Source organism: Pelodiscus sinensis, chromosome 5 (genome assembly GCF_049634645.1).
Source record: "Pelodiscus sinensis isolate JC-2024 chromosome 5, ASM4963464v1, whole genome shotgun sequence".
NCBI classification, from domain to species: Eukaryota; Metazoa; Chordata; order Testudines; family Trionychidae; genus Pelodiscus; species Pelodiscus sinensis.
The window spans coordinates 122,533,273-122,559,285 of record NC_134715.1 but is presented as its reverse complement, the minus strand read 5'-3'; the positions used below and the strand labels follow the sequence as shown (position 1 = coordinate 122,559,285).

The window sequence follows — 26,013 nt, the reverse complement described above, 5'->3', positions numbered from 1 at the left end:
TTTCCGAGCAGAGCAATAGCAACAAGACATGTGGGACATTCTGAATCTTTGCCCTTCCACCCTACCACAGAATAGAGTTGTTTGAAGTATTGTTTTCCATTAAGTTTTATTTCATACAATTTTTAGACCAGAACAAGGCGTCTAGAACGAGTCACAAAGTTCTACAATCAGAACGCAACAGATATCAAGAAATACACTGACTTTCTGGACATGCTAGGAGACGTTCTCCTGCAGAAGTGCGTGGTACTGTTCCACCACTTGCTCCTCTCGATACGATACTCCAAGAAAGGAAATGCTGTGTCATTACTCGGGAGCACCTTCAAGTCAGCTGGTGTTTTGAGCTCTACTCCAACAACAAATCCTGTTCTATATTTAGTCAGAGGTGGACAAATTATTAAGCTTAAAGCTCAGGATACACTTGATTTATCTATGCCTGCTGGACTTATTTGCAATTCCCTGGACAGCTCACTCATGATTATTCTATCAGATATGACATCATATTAAGAGAGAGCAACTTGTTAAATCTACCAAACAACTTACCATCTTCTGGATCCTGAGCAACAAAAGTCTTTCCTTCAATTTCATCCATCACCTCATAGAGGATTTCCATTGAACCTGGGGTAGATATGGCCACATGAGAATCATAATGCAACTAATATATCTCCATTATGTTATACAGTTGACTGACAAGGTATGTCTAGCAAGAGCGCCATGGAAATGGAACCAGGTATTCATGGGATATTGAACGCAGCGCAAACAACAGTTCTTCTTTCTCCCACTCACCATTAAAAGTTCCCCAATTGATAATGAATTTACAGAGCACAACAGGACAGCTTCAGAAATGTAGACACTTCCTAAAAGACTGAATCAAGAGACTTACCCAAAGACCAAGCAAAGAGGCCTCAAGGACAAGGGATTTGCCTATGGGTGATGGGATGAACACCCAAAATCTAGTGCACTCAACCACAGACAAGTTTGCCAGAGAGAAGAAATTTCCCTTCTCACAGGACAAAAGCCCCCTTCAGTGGCAACATGCATTATCCTCGCAAGATAGTTGCATGGGGTGAAAGGACTTTCAAACCACCAAATTGCTGCTTTCATTCAAGCTGCTTCTAGGCACTTGGAACAGTTCATTTGCCTCGAACGCCAGTTCTGCACTACAGCTAAATCAGCACTGCTGCCACGAAGGCACACTGTCGAAGGGAGAGCGCTCTCCCACTGGCTTTCCATCTTACCGAGAGGCAGAAGCTATGTTGACAGAAGTATTTCTAGTTGACACAGCACAGAGTAGATACCACTGTAAGTCAACCTTAATTATGTCGACTTCCTTCACGCAACTTGCTAGACTGACTCACAGCTCTAGTGCAGACCAGCCCTAAGAGACAGAGCATGTTTATATTGTTACATACCGGATTTATGAAATATAGCAAGGAGGTGTTCAAATGTTGCAAGGCTGGGTTCTGAAACGTATAAAGATACTGATGTCAGCTTGATAGATGGAGCTAGGCAAAGCTTTACAATTGAATTTTAAAGTAATAGCAAAAAAAACACTGTACAAAGGAGTTTCATATTTTGTCTATTAATACCTGTACATCTTCTAAAAATGTATTAATAGCAAAGGTTTCTCAAAGACTGAAAATAAATAAAATTAACAGGACACCAAAGATGCTATTAGCCATATTATTTTCTCTTACATCAGTGGAGTAAAAAAAGCCATATTTAGAAATTGTGCAGTTAACAGTCCATTTGGCGCTTCCTGCCACACATGGAACTCTGTTACACATTACAGATGTACAAATCTTCATAGATTAAAATCCGCAAGGACCACTGTTCATCTAATCTGATGCCTTACAAAACAACATAAGATTTTCATTCAGTAATTACTGCATATAAACCCATAATTTCTGATTAATCTAGAGTGTCTTCTTCAGAAAGACATCCAGTCTTGACTTAAAGACTTTATTGCACCTCGCTGGAAAAACTGTTAATGTGTAATACCTGCAATGTTGAGCATACATTTAAGCTAGAAATAAAATGCATCTAGCTTCAGCTTTGAGCAGGTCTCTCTCATTGTGCCTTTTTCTTACTACCATAATACCAGTATACAAGAACTAATGCTGCTTCTGCTTTTTTTTTTTTTTTTTTTAAATTAGATTCACTTAGCTGTTATCTATTTATAGTTTATCTAAGAAAAGGTTCAGAGGTCACACATTCTACTCTAAGTACTTATGTGGGAAGGCAGCTGAGGCCAGATTCCCTCCCGCCCACCCAGGCTGAGTTGGAGAGGCTGGGGTCCCATAGTCCCAAGCAGAGTTGGAGAAACTGGGGCAGTGGTTCTGCCAACCTGGGCCACTCCAGTGCAGCCAGGGCCCCAGCTGCCCTGCTCTGGCACAGCCACGGCTGCGTTAGTGTAGCCGAGGTCCTGCCTACTGGCCCAGCATGGCTGGGGGTCTTGCCTGCACACCCAGGCTGCTCTGGTGTGGTCAAGGACCTGACGCAGGCACAGCCCTGCCTGCTACTCCCAAATAGCTGGCCAGACTCAGCCAGGCTGCTCCAGCCTAGCGCAGTTGGCTGTCCAACCTATTACCCAGTAAGCATTCCAGTAAGTCTTTCACATCCTTGACACTCACCTCCTTTGTAAAACACTGAGATCAATGGAGGAAAAACTTCATGTAAGAGACAGGTATTAGTAAATTATGCCCTCTCTCAAAACTCCTCTAGCCATCACCCTCAGGTTTGCTATTTGGAAGTACCATATTAGGAATATCTGAGTGAATCTAGGGCTCTCTCTTACCTATGTCAAGTGCTTTCATTTCCCTCAGTACTCTAAGGGAGAGACCCTTGGCCATATTTCCACATTTCCTCAGGGTTTTCAAAACAGCATTAAAAGTTAATAGATTTGGCTGCACCTTCTGTTCAACCATGTGATTCAGCAACTCCTATACAAAAAAGGGACAGATTAAATCACACTGCTTTGCGTTTTACTCACTACAATTCAGCACTTCTATAGAATTGCTGGTGCTTCTTCTGTCTTTTATATTTCTGTTCCTCTGCAAGTGGATGACTGCTCCCCAAACTACACTTGTTAGCCCATTATCCAGTCTTAGTTTGCATTTCCTAAATTATGGGGCTGCAACAAATGTTCTTGGGTGACTATTCTAATGTAAGAGATCTCAGCTAAGAAGATTTTTTGATACTCATCGTAATTTTTCTTTTGGATGTCATCCCCTTAACTTGCAGTCAGACCCTCTTACATTATCCCAAATAATTTAATCTCACTCCATGGCTTTTAAAACTTTCCTACATTTGTAGACAAAATTCAGTGCAGAACTCGATTAGAAGGCTTGCTCACATTCTATCTTAATTTCATACCCATTCTGATTGGCTATCTCCTAGAGGACACACAAATCCATCTCAAAGCAATATAAGGATTTCTGAGCCATCGTTGTCCAAATTTTAGTATTAAACTGCAGTGCTTTCTTTGAAGTTACTGATTAAATTAGCAAAAAAGTTTTTTTTCTTTAATTATTGAAAACACACTTTCATTTACTCCAAACAAAACCAGCCTCTTCCTTCCCTCATCCCTTTCTCCTTACTTTAACAAGTTCCCATCTTTCAGTGTAATTTTCCTTCACTTGTGGAACTGCTGAAATTAGTGCACTGAAGGTGTACACATCAGCTGGAAGAAATAAGAAAATCCATTTCAATTAACAGTTGTATTTTACTAACATGTGCATCTTTATATAGGAGTTTATTGCTTATTGCAAATATGGCTCAGCGCTAGGCAAAGTTTTCATGTGAACTTGATTCCAGGCAACTGACCACATGTCTGTCACACTGGAAAAAAAGCAGAGTTCACATTCAGCTCCCATGGCTTAGCTGAGGTCTGTACCCCTGCGCCAATCATCATTGCCAAGGAAGAACAAATAGCTAAACAAAATTAGAATATTTTGCAAAACTTTCCAGAAGACTGGATTTTAAGTAACAAAAGATGGTATTTTACATCTGTCAACTATTACTAAAAAATAAGAGAAAGACACTCACCGGTGTGCCTGTCATTCAGCAAATCTACATACATATCATGAGCCCTCACGCAAGCCCCATGCTGAGAAGACAAAAATATGTTACAGACAGTGACACAGTAAACTGGGGGAAAAAGCCAAAAAAACCCCTCATATCCTCTGAAAATAACTGTACCTTCACCATTCCTCTGATCATTGTGCAATAGGAGTGTGCATTTTTCTCTGGCATTAGATTAAATATCCTTTCGGCATTGTTGTTCTCCCTAAACTCAATAAAGAGTAGAACATTAGACAGGAAATCTAGAAGGAAGACTAAGTAATTTATGAACTGTTTTCAGTTGGAAAGTTCTATGAAAAAATATCCTCAGAAAATTCTAACATACTCCATCTATAGTTGGTTGTATTCTACAGAAGTGATAGGGTGTACTGCTTTTGATGTACTTTTTTGCTGCTAGTTTCCGTATCCTTATCTAATTCTTCTTCAAGTTCTATTTTAGCCTGCCTTATTCTACTTTTACACATGACTTGACAGAGTTTATACTCCTTTCTACTTTTCTCACTAGGATCTGTTTTCTAAGTTTTCAAGGATGCCTTTCTTCTAACCACTTTTTACCTAGGCTACTTTGCCATGATGGCATTTTTCTTGACCTCTTACTGTTTTTTGTTGTTTTTTAAATTTTCTCTTAGTGTTTCAGAAGTCTTCTGGATAAGAGATTAACATAATAGCACTCTGTTACTTACTGAATTATTTACTAGTCACATGAGACTTTCCACCCTCTTGCAAATGTTGTGGAAAATAGATTATATATAAGATTTACAAATTATTTCAACCACGCTGGAGTAAAAGATCAAGCCACTCTTAAATCTTACAGGATCATGTATACCACTCTAGAAAAAGGTACAAGACAACCTCAGGGTATGTCTAGACTACATGCCTCTGGCGACAGAGGCATGTAGATTAGTTTACTAGACATACCCAAATGAAGCGTCGATTTAAATAATTGCCGCTTCATCTAAATTTAAATGGCTGCTGCACTGAGCCGATCAGCTGTGGTAGTCTGGATGCACCACAGTCGACATCAAAGGCATCTGTTGACCTCCTCCGTAAACCTCATCCCACGAGGCATATTGTGGAGGTCGACAAATGCCTTTGATGTCGACCACGGAGCGTCCAGACTACCGCGCTAAGATGACAAAAGAGCTGATCGGCTCAGTGCGGCAGCCATTTAAATTTAAATGAAGCAGCAATTATTTAAATCGCCGCTTCGTTTGGGTATGTCTAGTAAACTAATCTACATGGCTCTGTTGCCAGAACCATGTAGTCTAGACATACCCTCAGAGATGCAAACACCTCACAAAGGAGGATGTTTGAAATTCTGAAATGTTCATAATTCTGAACAAAACACTGAGATTTTCAAAAGTTTACAACTACACACTGATTTAATACGTTTTGAAACTTTACTATGCTAAAAAAAATAATGCTTTCCCTTTAATTTTTAGTAGTTTAACAGTACTTATTTGCTTTTTTGGAGGGGAAGGAGAAGGAGTCTGCTGCTGCCGTCTTAAGGATGTTACATTTAGATTAATCAACTAATGGAATAGTTGATGTAATTTGCATCGACTATTGATTAGTTGATGATGACACCTTTGCCTCTGAAATGTAGCAAGAGCCCTGCCTGTTTTGAGTCCCTCGCTGGCCACGCATTCCATGCAGTGCTTTGCTTTTGAAATGTAGCAAGAGCCCAGCTCTTGCTACATTTCAAAGGCAGAAGTGCCACCAGTTCCCCATTGTGCCCTGACCCTTCTCCCCATGGAGATGGTGCTGGGGGGAACTGGCTTTTAAGACAGCTCTCCTCTCCCCTCCCCACGATAACTGGATCCTGCTCCCTCCCTTGCTGCCCCTATCAGAGACCAGCAGCAAGGAGAGGTGGGGGGAAGGGAGTGACTAGTGGAGTCACTATTCGACTAGTCGCTTACATCCCTATGTTACCTAATGACAACCTTCAGGTACTGAAAGAGATGTGTGGTTGACTGGTCAGTTCATAACTGTGGTGTTCATAACTCTGACGTTCTACTGTACATCTTAAATACATCAACATACTGTATAAAGAGTTGTCCACTGCAACCATGTTAATATGTCTTTACAAACACAAGGGAAAAAAAACTGCCATCTTAGAGCAAGAGTCATGTTCACATCACATTTAATAAAACCCTAGAGACTGATGGAACACCTTCTATAGATACCTCCACTTAGGGCCTATGAAGCCTGAGGCCTTCCATGAGCGTCCCCTCTGTTTCCTCTGATCTGGAGTTTCTTCCTAAAAAGATTTTTGCCATAAACAACATTTGCGAGGAGTAAACTATTAACTTTTAAAAAAATTATTACAATTCTAACAAATGATAGGTGGGATAAAATAGGAGACCACTCTAATTAAAGATTCATACACTGCAAAAGAACTCAAGTGATTCCCAGTCTTCCCCACAATCACCAGTGGGACCTCTGACAGTCTAGACACTGCATGCTGGTGAAACTGTATTTCTTCACCCTGCTTCCCAATCTACAACAGACAAGTGAATATGCACTGCACGTGAACCCACACGACACACAAAAAGAAGAGGAACATTAGACTCCTTTCACCACATATAAATCACAATTGGTTTGTCTGTCTTGAGATAAGGGAGACAGTTTGCACCACCCTGACTGGTTACCTCAGGGTACAGGCAGTCCCCGGGTTACGTACAAGATAGGGACTGTAGGTTTGTTCTTAAGTTGAATCTGTATGTAAGTTGGAACTGGCGTCCAGATTCAGCCGCTGCTGAAACTGTCCGCCAGTTCTGACTTACATACAGAATCAACTTAAGAACCCCAGGAATCCCCAAGTCAGCTGCTGCTGAAACTGATCAGCAGCTGATTCCAGGAAGCCGGGGCAGAGCAACTCTGCCTCGGGCTTCCTGTAGTCAGCGCTGGTCAGTTTCAGCAGAAGCTGACTTGGGGATGCCTGGGGCAGAGCAGCTGGGGTGCTGCCGGGTTGGTCCAGTAGCGCCCAGAGCGGCGCTGCGGGACCAACCGGCAGCGCCCAGCTGCTCTGCCACAGGCATCTGGAGAAAAGCCTAGTCTGCTGGGGGGGGGGGGGGGGGGGGAAGGGGAGAGGCGTACTAGCTGCGCCCCCCCCCCCCCCACCCCAGCAGACCAGGAAGATGCGGGCGGCGGACCGAGACGCACCGCGGTCCCGCCACCTGGGTCCTCCGCGGCTTTGCTCCCAGTCTCCCTGGTCTGCCAGGGAGACGGGGAGCAAAGCCTCTGAGGACGCCAGCAGCGGGACAGCTGCGGGGAGTCTGGGCTGTCCCGCTGCCGGCTTCCCCGAGGCTTTGCAGCCCGAGCCCCCCCGCGGCTTTGCTCCGCGTCTTCCTGGTCTGCAGACCAGGGAGACGCGGAGAAAGCCCCGGAGTACACGGGCGGCAGGACCACGAGGTCCCGCAGTCCGTGTCCTCCGGGGGAGCCCCGTTCGTAACTGCGGATCCGACATAAGTCGGATCCGCTTAAGTCGGGGACTGCCTGTACTAAAAATAATATTAAACAAGCGTGTATTTAATTTACTTGCTTATTCCTATTCACCTTGCAGTCTCAGATTGACCCTGCTGCCCACCCTGGGCATAGACAAGAAATGCTGTCCCCAATGCCCTCTTCACCAAAAAGTAAGAGAGACCTGCCTCCATGCTCTGTCTTAACTAGGATACAGGAGAAGAATTCAGCCAGTCAAAACTCTTTATGTATGCAGGGAGAGTGAAATGAGAAGTGAACTGGAATCAGAGTGGTGGAATTAAGACAGTAGGGAAGGAGGAAGAAGGGTAGCGAGAGGGAACAGTATCAAGACATGCTCTCATGTCCTTACTACAGGGTCAAAGAGAGAGCAGCAGCACTCATGTGAAATAGACAACTGCTTGTTCCTGGTCAGTAGGCCATGGCATCAGCTTCATCAATATGCTGGCTGAACACTAGGACCTTTGGTGCCAACCATGGCTGAAGTCTTGCCAGCAGTGTCAGTACTTTACTAACGAGGTTCTTGATATGAGATACTCTGACTTGTGAAGGGAAATAAGTTGCTGCAGGCTAGTGCCTCTTGGTAGGATGTAACTTTTTTTTTTTTAATTATAAAAACATGGCTGTCAGGAATAAAAACGGCGAGGAGTCCTGTGGCACCTTATCGACTAACTGAAGAGTTGGAACATAAATTTTCGTGGGCAAAGACCCACGGCTACCCCTCTGATACTTGACACCATGCAAGGAATAAAAACATTATCCACCTTCAGCACCACACTGGTCAACAACTGGTGTTGATTCTTGACAGCAAAATTGTAGCTAAGTCTGGACAGGGACCTTCCAGGTCTAGTACAGCTTTTAAGATAGGCCACTTTGGTCAGCTCAAAAGATTTATAACTGTAATAAGATATTCCACATGGATGCAGACATCAGCACACTCATGCCCCTCCAAGCATCCCAGGTGTGAGGAGCCTCACATGTGCTCTCTACTACTTTAGGAGAGTTAATTAAAACTGACTCGCTAAAACTTTTTGTACCTCTGGTTCTTCCAGCTCCTTCTTTTGATCAGGCTGGTCTTCTCTAGCAGGTTCTCTATCTCCATAGAAACATAAGAGATCCAGAAGACTGTTCGATGTCTCCAGAGATAAGGTGGTACCTTCAAGCAGTGAGGAGGCAGAATTATGCTATATTGTTTATTCAACAGACTCGTGAAATGGGCTTCTCTACTGATACAGCATAAGCTTTTGGTAATGGCTCCTGTGTTCTGCTCGATCAAAAAAAGCTAATGAGGGCAAAGGACAACAGCAAACAACCTCGGCTTCATTCCAACAGGCTTTTAGTTAATGTAACGGAATCTTCTCCTCTCCAATTGTTAGGACAAGGCCATCTCAGCTCCCATCACCTCCTATTTTTTCTTTTAGCTTAGTGGGAAACCTGTGGCCCATTGGGATTCTACCTGTAGCCTGCGCACCCCTGTCTGCTCCCTCCTTCGCATGCCTCTCATGCACTGGGTAGAGATGTTAAATATTGGTTAACTGAATAGTCAATTAGCCTCATGAATTCTAATCAGTTAGTTGATTATTCTATAGTCCCTGGGGGTGGGGCTGGCAGCATGTGCACTCTAGCCCCACTCCCAGGGAACCTCCTGCCACTCTGCGCTGCTGCCTCTGTATGAGTGCCAGGTGGGAGCTGGTCTGAGAGAGTAGCCAATTTAAAAAGCAGCTCCCCTCACAGACTGACTGCCTGTTGCTCTGCACTGCAGCCTCTGATAAAGAGGCAGCAGTGCAGAGTGGCAGCAGCACCTGTCCGGGGCATGGTCTGAGCTCTTGGACCCAGCACGAGCTGGAACTGAGCCAGGCTGCCTGCCCGCCCAGCTCCTAATACACTTTAAATGCAGAGCTGCAGCAGGGTATGTTCTGGACCTGGCACAAGCCAGGACTGAGTCAGGCTGTTGGCCAGCCTGCTAAAAAATTTACTGGGGGTGGGGGGCGAGAGGAAGAGAGAATGCATGTAGTCTACAGCATGAACCTATAAGCTTTTGCTTACTGGTTAATTGACTACACTAATACATCCCTAGCACTGGGGCCTGCACCTCCTACTTCTCCGCCTCCCTCCCAGCACTTTCAAAGCACCATGAATCTGCTGATTCCATTCTGTCCCTGCTCCTCTGCCTCCCTCCCAGAGCTTGAACACCGTGAACATCTGATTTGAGGTGTTCAAGCTCTGGCAGGAAAAGGAAGTAGCATGGACAGAGTGCAAATCAGCAGATTCATGGCACCCCGAAAGTGCTGGGAAGGAGTGAAGAGTAGGAAGCACAGGGCTCCAGTGTCCCAGTGCACGAGAGATTTGGGGGAAGAGAGCAGAGAGGGAATGCACAGACCGCAGGTTGCCCACCCCTGGTTTCAATAATGCAGCCAACTGAGACTAGAGGGCCACTCATGTGATTCACTCACTAGTCTTGGTTGACCATTGCTGTTTTACTTCTTCACTCAAAAGGCCTGGAATTACAGGGCCTTTCCTGCTTCTTGACAGACATATGGCCCAGATTAACTAGAGTCGTACTGAAAGAATGACCCATTGATTAAGGCCATTCTTGATGCATGTAGCGTGTAGCTCTCATGGGTAATGGTAGAAACTACTTCAATTATATTTTGAAAAACTCTCTGATTTAGTTACTACTATAATAGAGACCAAGAAATACTCTTGAAGATGGATAATACACAGACATTTTTGGCTGCAGTCAATGCAAAATACTTCATCACTCAGGGTCAGATAGTGGTCTAAACTACACAACAGACCCTACAGCGGTGAGAATTCCAACTTCTTGAATTCTGTGGTCCTGTTTGTAAAAGAAAGCCTACAATCTTGGAATTTCCTCCCTCTTGACACACTTATCTCCCACTGCTGAGCTAGCTAAGTGTCTTACTCTCAATACTAAGAATGACTTGGTGAACAAGTGATGGCCCAATAAGATTTTAAGAATCAGTCCCCAAGAATTCAAGAATGTTCTGCAATTCTGTATTTTAACATTAAGCCAGCTTCACTCTATTTTTTGATCTCCGTACACATAAGCTGGCTGTCCAAATCCAGTACTGTAACTCAAGGTGGTACCTGCTTGCAGGAGCTGATCAAACATGTCCACAGAAGCTTTCACTTTTCTGAGCTGGATACGTTCTTTAAGGGCTGCCTCGCTCACTTCTTCAATCTGAGGTGCAAGATTCTCTGGCATCAAGCACTAAAATTAAAAAGCACATCAGCTGAATGGAGTTCTACTCCTGGGGGAATTCTGTGCCACTCTGCACATTCAGAATTCATGTCCCCCACAGAATTTTTTCTTCTCTGCAGAAAATACATTCTGCCAGAGAGGCACTGCAGTTATGCATTTTGTCCAGGGGCTGTTAGGGCACCAAAAGAGGGCTGCTGCTCTCAAGGACTTAGGGAGTCAGCTGTGAACAGGGAGGAAAAGAGGCTGAGTTCCTTACAGTGTCCTGCCCGTGGGGCTAAATGAGGAGGCATGAACTATGGAGGAGGGTGGATTGAAAAGGGCACATGGGACTGCTGGCACAGGAACTGAATGGAAGTGGGGGCGGGGGAGGGAGGGGTTCAGGGATATATGAGGAAGGGGGAGAGAGATGCAGGGCTACATGGAAACAAAGGGCAGATATACCTGACTGAATGGAAGAGGCTAGTGGTAAGTGAGGGTGTAGAAGGGAGATGCTCCCCAACAATCTCTGCCCCCCAAAAAACCTACTCAACACCCAACAACTCTCCAGGTTCCCTCCTAGGTTCCTTCCCTGAAATTACTTCCTTTTCCCTCAGTTCTTGTGTAACCCGACTCTCCCAAGCCTTTGCACTGCTTCCAAGGGGTACAGGAAATATATTTCTATATTTTGTAGCTTAAATGAATATTACTCAAAATTCTGTATTAATATGGCTAATATGGAATCTATTTGTCAAAAAGTATTTCCGGAATCTTTTTTGGTGCCTGTATTGTTACCAAGATACTTGCTCACAGCTATTTAGAAATACATTATGAAAATAATTGAAACCGGTGGGATTATGTTATTTTGACATATGCAGAATTTTTAAATACTGTGAACAGAATTGAATTTCTTGGTTCAGAATTCTTCCAAGAATATTGCTCAAATCATCTAATAGCCAGGACCCCAACTGAAATGTATTACCCATCCTAAAAGTCGTTATGGCTCCTCCAACATCCCTGCTCCCTCATAGGTAATAACAGCAGAAAATTTAGCTGGAATTACTTTCTGGGGATTAGGGACTACATTTCCTAAGATGCCAGTCATTTACAAGATGGGCCTTCAACACTAAAATCATTAAAATTAAAAACAAACTAGTGCTATAAAAATCCTAACTAAATCTATTCACTCCTTATTTCTGCCTGAAAAAACCATGACTAACTTTAACCACAAATGTTAACTGAGGTCTTAAGAGATGCTTCCCTTGGTAAACCCAAATTGAAATGTAGTTTATGTAAACAAGAGAACATTCAGTTATTGAGTGGTAAATCATAAGATCTTGCCATTTTTGGACTAATTTGGGGCCCAGTTCTGTAACCCTTATGCATACAATCCTACTGCTCATATTGCTACACAGCAAAACATAGCATGACTACAAGAGCAGAGAGTTTACCGGTATATGAGGCTCCGCAAAGTCCTTCTCAAAGAATTGAGGGAATTCATTAACCATGTATTTTGCAACATTTTTCCCAGACTCCTTGGATAACGAAAATAAACGCTGTATGGAAAGGAAAGAAGATACATTTGTTTGTTTCTTTACAATACCTAAAAGGTTGAGTGACAGATAGGGTGACCTTTTAGAACAATGACTTCGCTGAGGGATCAAGTCTCCCAGCATGAGACAAGAAAACACTCCCTTTGCTATTTCAGCTGCTAAACCCTTCCTCACACTCATATCTCACATTGATTACAGCAGCCTTCTACTCTCTGGCTTCACCTCCACAATCTTCACTCTCAAATCACATCACCCTTTGCCCTAATGTTTATATGGAATTCCAGGCAGATCAAATTCAAGCTCCTGGGATTCACTTTAAAGGACTCATTTAATTTTGCTTCCACCTATGTTCCTTCTACTTGCCTTCCCTTTTATGGCATTTCTTCCAATTCTGTCCCCAGTTCCTAGATTTTAGGTCTTATCGCTTGTTCTCCATTCTTTAGAAAAACCAGATGTTACTCTGGAAGAACTCTCTTTCAAAGATTCCTTCCTCTCAACACTGCTCTTTCCACACACTCTATTATACCGAGGCTATTCTGTGTAAGACAGTAAACTCCTAAAAGTTGGGACAATTAGTGGTTTATGTTCTATAGAGCAACACATAAAATAGATGTTTTAGCTCACATTTTCATCTCAAATTTTACTAAATTGCAAGTGGTACACAGTACTGTGTTGCAGGCTTCAGCTCTAAAGACTCAGTAACCAGTTCACATAAACATCATCTGTGCAAAGGCTTGTATTCCTCAAGGAAAGTCATGCATCAGCAAATAACCTGGTAGTGCAGGCCAATGGATAAGGCATTTGATTGAACAAACAGTAGAAGTTCTGAAAGCAGAAAGGGTGCAGGCAGCCAAGTGCTCAGAAGGGATGGCAGAAAGGAGTGGGTCTGAGCCTGAGACTGTCCAGAAAACCATTATAACAGGAAGCCAGAAGTAAATAAAGATTAATATTCTGAAGTGTTTAAAGAGTGATCAGAAGTTTTCTTTTCTTTTCATTTAAAAACATTTTGCCAATTGTCCCCCTAATGCCTGATGGCAGAGGTCCTCAAAGTTTCAAAATAGAATACTTACAAACTCAGAATAACTTCTTGGGAGAAGGTAGGGGTCATCTTGAAACATATAATGTGCAGCTGTAGGATCCTGCAGAAAGGAAAAGGCAGCATTTAAACTGTTATGCATTATGCAGACAGCTGTAGATATTTCTTATTTCATCTCTGAAATTAAAGGACTGTTGGCAGGACTAGTGCAACCATCTCTCTATACCGTTTTAATAAGGAATTTATTTGTGCAGCAAAAAACTTCACTCATTTGAAGTATAGCAATGTATTGGTTTGTGAATAAATGATCAAACAGTTCTTCAGAGGTACGTAATAGGCACACACACATTAATAATATAATGATTCCATTAGGATGGGGACCTAAATAATTAAGGTACTAAGGACATCCTGCAAAGTAGCAAGTGTCTCAGCTGCCACAGAAATGAATTGCACCTCTCAACATCTTGCGGGATTGGGGGATTAGTTTCCAGGAACCATCAAACACACACTAATTTTTTTTGCACTTTGTGTTCCTGTGACACATGGACTCTTGCTTTAGAGGATTTCTGTCCTTTACTCTATGATGCTTTTTAACAGACTCATTTGGCACTGTTGTTAGAATAAAAATCAAAGGCCTGATCTTCTGCTACCAAGCACCTTGCATAATGAATGTAAAAATCTACCAAATCAAACATCAGCATTTTAAATATGCTTTGGACTCATGCTGCACTGACGAGAATGGCTGCACAATGTGCATGGCAACTGAGAATTAGACTCTTATGGTCCAGAGTATATGCACATCTTCCCACTCTAACAGTTCAATGTTGGTCTGATACATTATCTTAACATAGTACTACACAGAGTAACAGCTATCGGACAGGTTATTCAAGACTCAAGGTGCTGAATGATGTGGCAATTGTGCTCACATGGCAACTAGGATCCTATTTCTCACTTATGATCCTGGCAGGTGTACAAAAGATCTCCACAATGCAAGTCTAGTATATTTTTAAAAAGCAGCACTACATAGTTCCATAAGATTAATTATAATCTAAGAAGGTACTTACCCGGTTCACTGTAGCTGCTAGTGTTTGAAGAACTGCTAGTTTATCCCTAAATTTAAAGAAACTTACATGAATCGTGTGTAACAGGCTTTCAACATCAATTCTTAATATATTAGCAATCTCAGAGGATCAGGATTTTAAGAAAAATCTCAGTGTCAAACATTGGTCCTTCTAATTTTTTCCATCCATGGGCAGAATAAATTTTGGATGTGTACCAGGGCATATGCAGCTAGTTGTGGACAGCTCTGGGCACTCTGCTAATCAGCTGGGTGGTACCTCAATCTTTCCTGGGCATCCGCCCGAGCGTTCAGCGTACGTTGAACACTGCTGTCAAATATACTGATGCTTTGAATATTATAATCCTATTTAAAATATATCATTTCTTCTTGGGACATGGAGAGAGGGAGGGGAATGAAAGACTGATGAAGTGTAACTGAACCACTTAATTTAACACACACACATATGTATTTATTTAACAAGTAGGAAACCATTGCTGCCAACACACTTAAAACTTTATAAAAATGGAGTCTGCATATGCATTTCATCCCCTATGCCATACTCACTATTTGGGAGAGTACTGAGGGGGAGAAAGGCAAGGGAGAGAATGTTATCAGTGAAACCCTCAAATCACAAAAAACAATTGTGCAGACTGAGGAATGGATGTAGTATCCTATGCTGTAACTCTTGGGCAAATTGAAAAAAATGTAGTTGACAGTGATGAGAACTACCCCTTTCCATTAAGCTCCCAGACTTCGCAAATTCAAAGATCCAAATTCAAATCCTTCATGGGTAGCAAGCTGTACAGCCATTCATTGGCAAGCAAACCCTCACTTCTAGATCTATAACTATTAAGATTCACTCTGCACTTGAGTCAGCTCCCCTCTATGGATCAACAAACAAAGGTGAAAATGGAGTGGGATACATCCAATATCACATCTTCAGCACATACTCCCCATAATAATCCATTAGCCAAGATTTCAGAAATACAAGCTTCCTCCTGGTTTTATTTTATCTACTCCAGTTATAACATTTTATCCATTTTATTTTATCCCCTCACAAGATCAGTAAGATGTGGTTGGCAAATAAATGTGATCTTTAAGTAACAAAAAAAAATGTACTGAAACAGAGGTTCTTTAAAGTGGCCTCTCAAAGAAAGGCTAAGGGTGGCTTACTGGAGACAGAGCCTTACATGCAGTTTTCCCACTGACTTTCTCCCTCACACCACAATACACAAAACTCAAATGTATTTACTGTTAGCATATACACAAAAGTGTAGAGGGCAGATGTCAGGAAAACTCCAAGGGCCCCAACAGGGAGGGAGAGACCTAGAGATGAGATTTTAACACTCACCAAGTTTTCTTTCTCGGAATAACAATTTCTTCGGTAACTTTAAGAAGAAATATTGATCATAATATTGTTAGAACAGATACATGAGACTGGCATTTCTGCAACTATAAACAAACTATTGACTAGTCTAAGCTACTAAATATAAAATATATAGCAGTTAAGATGGGAAATTCTGAACACGTAATTTTTAAGTTCCTCTTTCAGGTGCCTTGTTTAATTATGTAAGAGCACACATTTTGCAGAGCTGTAAAAATGAACTATATAATTAAGATACTGTACCTCCTGGGTCAGCGTCAGTCTTCTGAAGTGGTGCACTTCCTGAACAATACCTACAGAAACCAAATATGGAAGCATGCACTTTAATATGTATGCAGCCCCAGGAGTGATTAACCCTGTAACCAACAGAATTTTTATCGATTACAGAGTTTTGTTTTTTTCATTTTTTGCATCCCTAATTTGAAGAATTCTGTACTGCAAGCAACTAGACCATTAATGCAAGTCTCTGGCAATCCCACACAGCATTCCCAAACCCTGGAATTTTATCACAACCCAAGGGATACATAATTGTTTTTCTTAAAGCTCCAGCCCCTGAAATTAGTTGATCACAAGAGAACCTCTAGCTAAATTTCTTGACAAAAGGCTTGAAAACACAGACACTAACCGTTCAAAAAAAGGACAATAAATTCCTCCCACTCCACATTTTTCAATACTTGCACTGCCTGCACAAACACAAAGCTTTGCATTGGAAGCTGGAACTAGGCTGAATGCTTATACAGATCTCATCTGTTTCAAAGAGCTCTGAGGATGTAGACTGATTTCGAAGTGAGTGTACAGAACTGCTATGTACTATGCCAATGGTTCCCACCTGCTGGGTCACAGACTGGTGCCGGACTGTGAACTGTTGGCTATTAGGCCGCAGAACATTGCCAGGCCATGGCCCCATGGCTTGATGATAAGCTCAGTGGGGTTCCCTGTAAGCAGAGGCAGTATAAATGCTAATTGAGCTCAGGCTGCAGAGAGCTTCCTGGTTGGGGAGGGGCACTCCAGGAGTAGAAGTTCCTTGCTCGGGTCCAGATAAGCGTGTGCTAGTAAAGAATAAGGATGTTAAAATTAGATTAATCAACTAATCAAACAGTGGATGGAATTTTCATCGACTATTTGATTAATCAATAAGGGCAGTTCCACTTTGAAATGTAGCAAGAGCCTGCCAGTTGCTACATTTCAAAGCAGAAGTGCCTTGGGAAATTCTGCCTTTGAAATGTACATGAGCCCCAGCAGGGTCTCTTGCGCATTTCAAAGATGAGAATGTCATAGAGCATGGAGCCAGGGGGACTCTTGAGTCCCGCACAGGCCCCAGGCAGCAAGAGCCCCAGACAGGATTCTTGTACATTTCAGAGGTTCCTCAGCCAGGGCAGAGCCTTCCCCGGGCAGCTGAAGCCCAAGGAAAGGGAGGCAGACCCCCCGCAGCATAGGTGGGGGACGGGGAGAGAATCGCCTGCGCTCACAACCTGGACCCCAACGGGCAATTTAACTTCAACGGGGCCAGCGCCAAGAACCCCGGCCACTGAAGGGCACGCACATGGGAAAACCCGACAATGCGCACGCGCAATTCTCCTGGCGGATTGCGGAGAGCGCGCGCGTGAACGCCACAGGGCTAGAACACACCGCGAACGGCAACTACAATGCGCAGGCGCAGAGCTCTCTCTCGTGGCGCTGGCCTCATCTCAGTGACTGGCCCACTCCCGTTACCGGCTCTTTCAGGCCTGTACAAGCGGAGCTGCCCCTCAAGCCGCCCCCTGCTCCCACCTGCCGCTCGCCCCGCTGCGCAGCCGTAAGCCGTATCGGCCGCTCAACAGCACCGCTCGCTGCCAGGCGACCTGCCGCCACCACCGTCCCGCCATCTTGGCGGCCCGCCCGGGGCATGCCGGGAAAGGGAGGACGGTACCATTTGCCTGCGTGAGGCGGAAGGAAGCGGAGAGGGGGAGTGGTACCGGCCAGTGACGGTCCCTCCCCCTGAGCGCGCGTCGGACACGCTACTGGGGGCCGCGTGGCGCCCGTTGAGGGAGTCACCGGAGCGGGAAGAAGGAGGGAGCGGCTGGAGCGCTCGCCATGGGGCCGCCTAGAGAGATGCCGTGGCGGCGGCTGGCCGGTATCTCCTTCGGCATGTACACTGCTGAGGAAATCAGGTGAGGACCCGAGCCTGGAGAACCCCTCGGGAACTACTATTCCCAGCACGCCTTGCGCCGCCGAGCGGCCGGGGTGTCATGGACTCTTGGCGCATGGCATGCTGGGGCGTGTAGTCCTGTTGTGCTAGGCTCTCAGCAGAGTAGCGGGGGGGACACCCCTCACCCTGGCCTGCAGGGGCCAGGCCGGCGCCCCTCTGCCTGCACCGCTCCTGGGCCTGGCCTGTCGGGGGTGGAAGGAGGCTGTGGTGAAACGCAGCCCATGAGCCAGACGAGACTGGTTGGCCAGGGAGGTGCCATCCTGGGAAGGGAGGGGGAGAGGTGTCCTGTGCCGCGGAGCGGGGCGCATGCGGAGAGGAGAGCCCCAGTCTGTGGGGCGGGGGGAGGAGCTGGTCCTGCTTTCTTGAGGGATGGAGAAGAGGGCCTGGTGTGTGCCCCTAGGAGCAAGAGTACTTGAGTGGGAGGGAGCGCTGCTGACGTGCTACAGGGGAGCAGACCAGTGCTCCTTCTATTTTGTTCCATCAATGTGTGGAATACATTTTGTTACATGCACTGACAAATGGTGTGGATGTGCGCCACCAGTCGAAACACATGTTTAGGGCTGTGGGTGCTGTGCCAATCAGCTGGGTGGAATCTCCCCTGGGAGGCCACCCAAACGCTTAAGTTACAGGGAACTCTGCTCTGCCAACCCTGTGGTTGTTAAAGATGCTACTTTCAGTAGGTACAGGAGTATTTCCTTGTGTGCATTGTGATGAGCTTTTTTGGCATCCCTGCCATTGTTGGTGGTGCATTGTTTGCAGCATTTAAGGAAAAGCTAATGTCCTATCACTGGGTATACAGAGGAAATAAGTGAAACTGACTGTACACAAAGTGCTGGCAAATGCACAAAATAACCTGGGAGAAAGGGGAAAAGACTACTTTTTCCAGTTACAGTAATATTTGCTCTTACTTGTAACATCAAAGTATATATATATATACACAGTGTCAACAGTATCTGCCTTCATAAATGTAATTTCTGTGTTTTTCTTTGATCTTTAGGAAACTAAGTGTAAAAGCCATAACCAACCCTAATTACCTAGATAATGTGGGTAATCCAGCAGTAAATGGACTCTATGACTTATCTTTGGGACCTGCTGATGCCAAAGAAGTGTGTACTACTTGTATGCAGAACTTCAATAACTGCCCAGGACACCTAGGCCACATAGATCTGCCACTGACTGTCTATAATCCTCTATTTTTTGATGTATGTATATGCTGTTGAGAATTTGCTTATGATGTGGACTATTGTGTATCAGGACTAGTCTTCATTGGCTAGTAGTGTCTGCTGTCTTCAAGAGCTAGTGATCTTTGAAGAATATTAAACTAAGTGCAGTAAATAGTGATATGGGGAAATCCTCCTCTGGTGAAATGTCTTCCATCAAATAAACTTAACTTTAAACATATATTTACCATAATAGTCAAATGATTTTTCTCTCCCTTTCCCACTTGCTATTACCATGCCTTCATTTACAGTGAGGAAACACCTGTAATAAGACTGGCCAAACACTTTTTCTTCTTATAGAAGAAACTATAGTGAAATGAGGAGCCAAAGGCTATACCCTACTTTGTAGTAGCAATGTCTGCACCCATCCTTCTTGCTTAGTTGGAGGACAAGTAGACAAGATTAGTTTAGAACTAATGTATGGTGGAATGCAAAAGTGACAAGGAACCCTGTGGCACCTTATAGACTAACAGATGTACTGGAGAATAAGCTTTCATGGGCAAAGACCCACTTAGTCAGATGCAACAGTGGGTCTTTGCCCACGAAAGCTTATGCTCTAATACATGTTAGTCTATAAAGTGCCACAGGACTCCTTGTCGCTTTTCTAGATCCAGGCTACCCCTCTGATATTATGGTGGAATGTTATTTCAGCATAAGCAGGACAAAGTTTCACTATAAGAGGAGTGAAAGTCCATTGAACTGTACTTCTACCAGTCAGACTTTTGCTCCATTGCACTGTAACAAATTCACTGCAAGCAGTGTGTTATGAATACATAATAGTTAAATAGTACTAGTTAGTGTAAGATCATTGTGTCTCGGTTAAACACAAATTGATGATAAAATAATATGAATGTAACAAATTAGTAATAACACTTCAGTTTAGCATATCATTTATACTGCTTATTATCCAAAGATCTCAAAGGGTTTTACAGACACTAAAGGCTTCTCTACATATGGAAATGTATTTAAATACTTATTGCAGAGTAAGAGCAACCACAGTAGAGCTGATACTAAATAAATAGTTCAGAATTCTAGAATAGCTGTTTAGCTAAATGCCCAAGCGAAGGAAAGTCCTAAGAGCTACAACTGGCAGTATGCGGAGTGCCTGAGGAGAAATGCTGAATACTTGCAACTCTTGTTGATTTCAATAGAGCTTGAGGACACTGTGCATGCCTGATCGTGGGAGGTACTGTCTATGTCCAAAGTCTCACCTCTCTGTAACATGCTGCAGGTATTTCAGAATTAATGGGTGGCTGTTTCCCCCAAAATAACTTTGTAAATATAAAAGGTCTTCACTTGGAGCCTCGCTAGCTGTTCTGAAGTGGGATGCCACCTCTGGATGTCTCTTTTTCCTTGATCATGGCATAGAGTCTCAGAAACCATAGTGAGGGTTATGGAATATGAATGTGAATAGAAATAAAATGAAACAGTTCTGCTCCCCAAAATGTGGCGGGAGAAGCAGGCTTTTATGTGGAGACTTGGGGTGTCAAGGAAACACTTCACTGTTTGAAAACATTGGAAGCTAGAGACTTTTTCTGTTGTGGGAAGGTAGCTTCTGTCTTCCAAATAACACTGGCATTTTCCTTAAAAAGAGTCAACTTGCCTTCAGGTTTTCTGTTTTCCACATCATTAAATCTACCAAACTAATTTTTGTTTCCTTTTCAGAAACTATACCTTCTGATCCGAGGTTCTTGTTTAAACTGTCGCTTGCTGACATGCAGTCGAGCAGTGGTTCATTTATTACTTAGCCAACTGAAAGTCTTAGAGAAGGGGTTACTTCATGCAGTCTGTGATCTTGAGGCAATCCTGAATAGGGTAGGTATCCCCCATCTTTGAGCTGGCAGCAATGTAATGGCATGATGATGCTAATTTCATCTCTTTATTTCAGTTTGTGGATGCAAATACAGATGCCTCTGGTTTAGACATTGAAGAAGAATTAAATCATCATGTGAATGAAATGCTACAAAATAATGAATTTGGAGATCAGTGTTCACACGTGAGTAGAATAAGTGTTATTGCTTGGAATCTCAATCTTGCCATGCATGTACCTTTTTAAATGAGTGGGCTGGTATGGTATCTTCCAGATTTAACACCATCCCAAAAGAGTTTTGGTGTGTGTTGTTTTGGGATTTGTTTGTGTGTGGAGGGAAATGATTTGATAGTTTTTTTAGAGAATAATTATGTAAATGAAGCAGGTCCTTTTTAGGAAGCCACAGGAAAAGTTACCTAGTACAGTAATTTACCAACAATGTTTATCTTTTTTTAGTTTAGTTGTTCCGTACGACAGGAATGTTGTTATCATGAAGCTCTTAGGCATTCTTAGGACAACAGAAATCCTTGACATGAAAAATCTGAAGATTCTGAGGATTTACTGCTGCACTGCATATTTTTGTTTTCTATACCAATTTAAGCTTTAACTCAAAATTTGTAGCCTTGGGGATTGCAAGACCCACTAGTGTAGTCTTGGATTTAGAATCAGAGTGGAACTGAAGTCTCAGATTTAATTTCTTGTCCTGTTCACTAAACCAGCAGGTATCAGGAGCACTGTGAAGACAATACAAAGTCAGATGTTAGGCATTGTCTTCCATCAATCAGTGATCCCTCTGGCCAAAATATATCTTATCCAGTTATTCTTATCTAAAAGATTGCTAGCCACGTACAGAGGGGATTATAAAAATTGGGACTCTTTGGATCTTTGGAAAACTTCATTCAATCATAGCACATTAGGATAGGAAGAGACCTCAGGAGGCTGTCTAGTCCAGCTTCCCAGTCAAAGCAGAACCAAACCTAGTCATTCCACACAGTGCTTTGTCTAGCCTGGCCTTAAACCTCGAAGGATGGAGATTCCACCATTTTCCCAGGTAAAACATTCACCACCCTTCTAGTGAAATAGTTTTTCCTAATATCCAACCTAGACCTCCCCCCACTGATTCCTTCTGTCATTTGCCACCACTGAGAATAGCCTGACTACATCCTCGGCATTTCAAAGGGGCAGTGCCGCACAGCTAAGCTGGGGATCAGCTGTGCAGCACTGTGCGTGGAGCCCTGGATCAGCTGGGGAGTCCCCAACTGACCCTGGCTTTGCCTGGCATTTCAAAGCAACAGTGCAGCATGAAGCTCGGGGTCAGCGGAGAACTCTGAGTCTCCCGCTGACTACGGGCTCCATGTTGCGTTGCAGCTTTGAAATGCACAAGAGCTCCTGCTGGGGACTCATGCATTTCAAAGCTGGCACCTGCGTGCAGTCCGGAGTCAGTGGGACTTCCCACTGGCCTTGGGCTGCATGCAGAGTTCTGTATTCCTCCTTTGAAATGTTCAGGGGCTGTTGTGCATTTCAAAGTGGCAGTGCAGCATGGAGGCCAGCAGGGGCTCTTGTACATTTCAAAGGAGGAATGCGGAAGTGCCTATCGAGTAGTCAATGGAAATTCCATCGACTGCTCAATTACTTAATTAACCGCTGGTTAACATCCTTAATTTGCACACTGTATGAGTCCTAAATACTCATTTAAAATACACATAACCAACCACTTTGTTTTACTTCCCCTTGTATTTTCAGTGGTATCATTTGCAGTTTTGTTTGCTCTCTGTAACTTTACTCATTTTTATTGTGTTCTGTGTGTGAAGTATTAATTGAGTTGATGTCCTTCAGAAATTCTATAAGCCTGAGTAATTGCCTATTATACTCCTTCCGGGATCAGAAAATATTGTAGTAATATTTGCAATGAAGGCATGACTATTTCTAGTTGACTTATAGATTTATTTATTTTATTTTTTTAGCATCTTAAAGCTGAGGTATGTGTGCAGATAAACCTGCAATAGGGATGGCTTTGAACTGCAAAAGTCCATAGCATTGTAGTGTTTTGGCAGATGCTTCATTTTTTGAGAGAAACTTCCCCTGAAGATTTAGTGGTCTGTGTATGATACGAGAAGTAGGTTATTAAATTGTGCCTCTGGTGAATATTTTTATGCTTTCACTTAATGGCCCTGTCTGTCTTAATATTGCTGTTTGAGTATATCACATTTTGGTGTGTTCACTAGTTGAAGTTAGGATGATAAAATACATGTACTCCAAGGGCAATTTAAAATATTTAATATGAAATCAAATTTAAAAGAATTAAGTCAGTGACCTTGTTAATTATGCCTCTTTTAATATTATTCCATATCTATGAACAATTAAAATATATATATTGGTGTGTGTTTGTACTGGTGGTGTGTATCTGCTAGGAATGTGAAAGTGTAACTGTACACAGTGAACTGATGAGCCTTTAACATGCATGTTAAAGTGTGCAGCGGCGGTCAAAAAGGCAAAGAGGATGTTAGGAATTATTAAGAAAGGGATAGAAAATAAGACCCAGAATATCTTACTGCCCCTGTATAAAACTATGGTACGCCCACATCTTGAATACTGTGGACAGATGTGGTCTCCTCACCTCAAAAAAGATATTTTGGCCTTGGAAAGGGTTCAGAAAAGGGCAACTAAAATGATTAGGGGTTTGGAACGGGTCCCATATGAGGAGAGGTTAAAGCGACTGGGACTTTTCAGTTTAGAAAAGAGGAGACTGAGGGGGGATATGATAGAGGTCTGTAAAATCATGAATGGTGTGGAGAGGGCCGATTAAAGAAAAGTTATTTATTAGTTCCCTAAATAGAAGAACTAGAAGACACCAAATGAAATTAATGGGTAGCAGGTTTAAAACTAATAAAAGAAAGTTCTTCACACAGCATTTAGTCAACCTGCGGAACTCCTTGCCAGAGGAGGCTGTGAAGGCTTGGACTATAAGAGAGTTTAAAGAGAAGCTAGATAATTTCATGGAGGTTAGGTCCATAAAAGGCTATTAGCCAGGGGATAAAATGGTGTACTTGGCCTCTGTTTGTCAGAGGCTGGAGAGGGATGGCAGGAGACAAATTGCTTGATCATTGTCTTCGGTCCACTCTCTCTGGGGCACCTGGTGCTGGCCACTGTTGGCAGACAGACTACTGGGCTAGATGGACCTTTGGTCTGACCCAGTATGGCCGTACTTATGTTCATGGTCACACACATAAGGCCCTCTCTCCCCACACTGCTACCTTTGAATCAAGGGTTACACTTTTACTTGAATAAACACATTTTGGTATCTCTGTTATCCACATAGTATCTCAATATTAGTGCATATACCAAAATTCCATCTGCCCATGGAAAGAAATAATATTAGAGAGAGCGCTGCTTGGAGCACTCTGCTTGATGCCAGCTAGACATGAATTTGTTGATTGCTACTTGTTGAGCCTGACGATTTAGCCAGCTTTCTATCCATCTTACAGTCCATTCATCAAAGCCATATCTCTTTAACTTGGCAGCAAGAATACTGTGGGAGATTGTATCAAAAGCTTTGTCAAAATCACGGTATATCAGGTTCATTGTTTTCTCCATATCACTGAGCAAGTTATGTCCTCATAAAAGGCAATCAGATTTGTCAGGCATGACTTGCGCTTGGTGATTCCATGTTGACTGTTCCTTACCACCTTCCTCTCCAAGTGTTTCAAAATGGATTCCTATAGGACTTGCTCCCAGGATTTTTCCAGGGAGTGAGATGAGGCTGACCAATCTGTGGTTCCCTGGATTCTCAGGTATCCCTTTTTTAAAGATGGGCACGGCACTACATTTGCCTCTTTCCAATTGTCTGGGTCCTCTCCGAATCACCACAATTTTTCAAAGACAGTGGCCAATGTCTTCGCAATCCCAGCAGCCAACTTTTTTAGCACCCTCGGATGCATTAGGTACAGCCCTATGGACTTGTGTACATCCAGCTTTTCTAATTGATCCTTAACCTAGTCTTTCTCTGTTGAAGCTACTCACTTCCTCCTCATACTGTCCTTCCCAGTGCAGCCGTCTGGGAGCTGACCTTATCTGTGAAGACTGAGACAAAAAAACCATTTGAGTACTTGAGCTTTTTCCACATCATCTGTTACTAAGTAGGGATGTGAAAGGTTAATCCGTAAACCCTTCATGGGTTGCTCTGGGTATCTGGGGTGCCCCCCCTTAATTAAACATAAACTTCAGATTTAACTGGTTAACTAGTTGCTTAGGATTTTACATCCCTATTACTGGGTTGCCTGCCCTGTTTAGTACAGGTCCCACACCTTCCTTGATCACCACCTTGTTGTTAAAATAACTAGAAACCTTTCTCATTATGCTGCACATCCCTTCCTATCTGCAACTCCAATTATGCTTTGTTCCTCCTGCTTCCACCCCTGCATACTCGAACAATACTTCTGTCTAGACATCTGTCCAAATTTCCACTTCTTGTAAACTTCCTTTTTGTGTTTAAGCTCACCAAAGACTTCTCTGATAAGTCAACGTATTTGCCTGCCATATTTGCTGTTCTTTCTTCACCATCAATAAGTCTTCTTTAAAATTCAGGCAGCTCTCTTGGACTCCTTTCCCCCTCATATTAGTCTCCCCGGGGATGCTGCGCATCAGTTCACTGAGGGAATCAGTCTGCTTTTCTGAAGTCCAAGGTCCACATTCTGCTTCTCTCCTTTCTTCCTTTTGTCAGGATCCTGAATTAGACCATCTCATGGTCACTGCTGCCCAGGTTGCCACCTACTTTTACTTTCTCTACCATAGTGGTCTCCAAACTTTTTAAGCATGAGATCACTTTTTGAATTTAAGTGCAATCCAAGATGTGCTTCAAACCCAAATATCCTTGCCCCACCTCCTTTGTGTTTCTTGCCCCGCCTCTCTCTGAGGCCCCACCCCTGCTTACTCCATTCTGTCGTCCCCCTTCTCCCCCCTTGGATAGTAGGGATGTCATTGTGTAGATGATTACACCA

At 43.3% G+C, this 26,013-nt stretch overlaps 2 protein-coding genes and 1 non-coding gene across 4 annotated transcripts in view; 1 reads left to right on the top strand and 2 right to left on the bottom strand.

Moving 5' to 3' along the window:
• The window catches only part of PTCD3 (pentatricopeptide repeat domain 3), a 38,531-nt gene extending 20,832 nt beyond the window's left edge, over positions 1 to 17,699 (bottom strand). The window contains exons 1-15 of one of the 2 annotated variants that reach the window (XM_014574642.3): positions 17,569 to 17,699; positions 16,042 to 16,091; positions 15,766 to 15,802; positions 14,419 to 14,464; positions 13,389 to 13,457; positions 12,217 to 12,321; positions 10,675 to 10,798; positions 8,601 to 8,719; positions 6,267 to 6,340; positions 4,198 to 4,285; positions 4,045 to 4,105; positions 3,597 to 3,679; positions 2,795 to 2,939; positions 1,410 to 1,460; positions 541 to 615 (exon numbers count right to left, since the gene is read on the bottom strand). In XM_014574642.3, coding sequence (XP_014430128.2) covers positions 541 to 615; positions 1,410 to 1,460; positions 2,795 to 2,939; positions 3,597 to 3,679; positions 4,045 to 4,105; positions 4,198 to 4,285; positions 6,267 to 6,340; positions 8,601 to 8,719; positions 10,675 to 10,798; positions 12,217 to 12,321; positions 13,389 to 13,457; positions 14,419 to 14,464; positions 15,766 to 15,802; positions 16,042 to 16,091; positions 17,569 to 17,663 — 1,222 coding nt within the window. In that variant the 5' untranslated portion in view covers positions 17,664 to 17,699. Of the gene's footprint in view, positions 1 to 540; positions 616 to 1,409; positions 1,461 to 2,794; positions 2,940 to 3,596; positions 3,680 to 4,044; positions 4,106 to 4,197; positions 4,286 to 6,266; positions 6,341 to 8,600; positions 8,720 to 10,674; positions 10,799 to 12,216; positions 12,322 to 13,388; positions 13,458 to 14,418; positions 14,465 to 15,765; positions 15,803 to 16,041; positions 16,092 to 17,568 lie in introns of those variants that run through there. The other variant, XM_014574645.3, reaches the window with a different exon arrangement.
• LOC112546209 (small nucleolar RNA SNORD94) lies at positions 3,770 to 3,916 on the bottom strand. The gene has a single exon (XR_003089849.1). It is a non-coding gene; the product is annotated as a small nucleolar RNA SNORD94 (small nucleolar RNA).
• The window catches only part of POLR1A (RNA polymerase I subunit A), a 57,139-nt gene continuing 48,679 nt past the window's right edge, over positions 17,554 to 26,013 (top strand). Inside the window, exons 1-4 of the mRNA XM_006111628.4 lie at positions 17,554 to 17,948; positions 18,984 to 19,188; positions 20,872 to 21,021; positions 21,095 to 21,202. Of these exons, the coding sequence (XP_006111690.2) occupies positions 17,872 to 17,948; positions 18,984 to 19,188; positions 20,872 to 21,021; positions 21,095 to 21,202 (540 nt within the window). The 5' untranslated portion in view covers positions 17,554 to 17,871. The remainder of the gene's footprint in view (positions 17,949 to 18,983; positions 19,189 to 20,871; positions 21,022 to 21,094; positions 21,203 to 26,013) is intronic.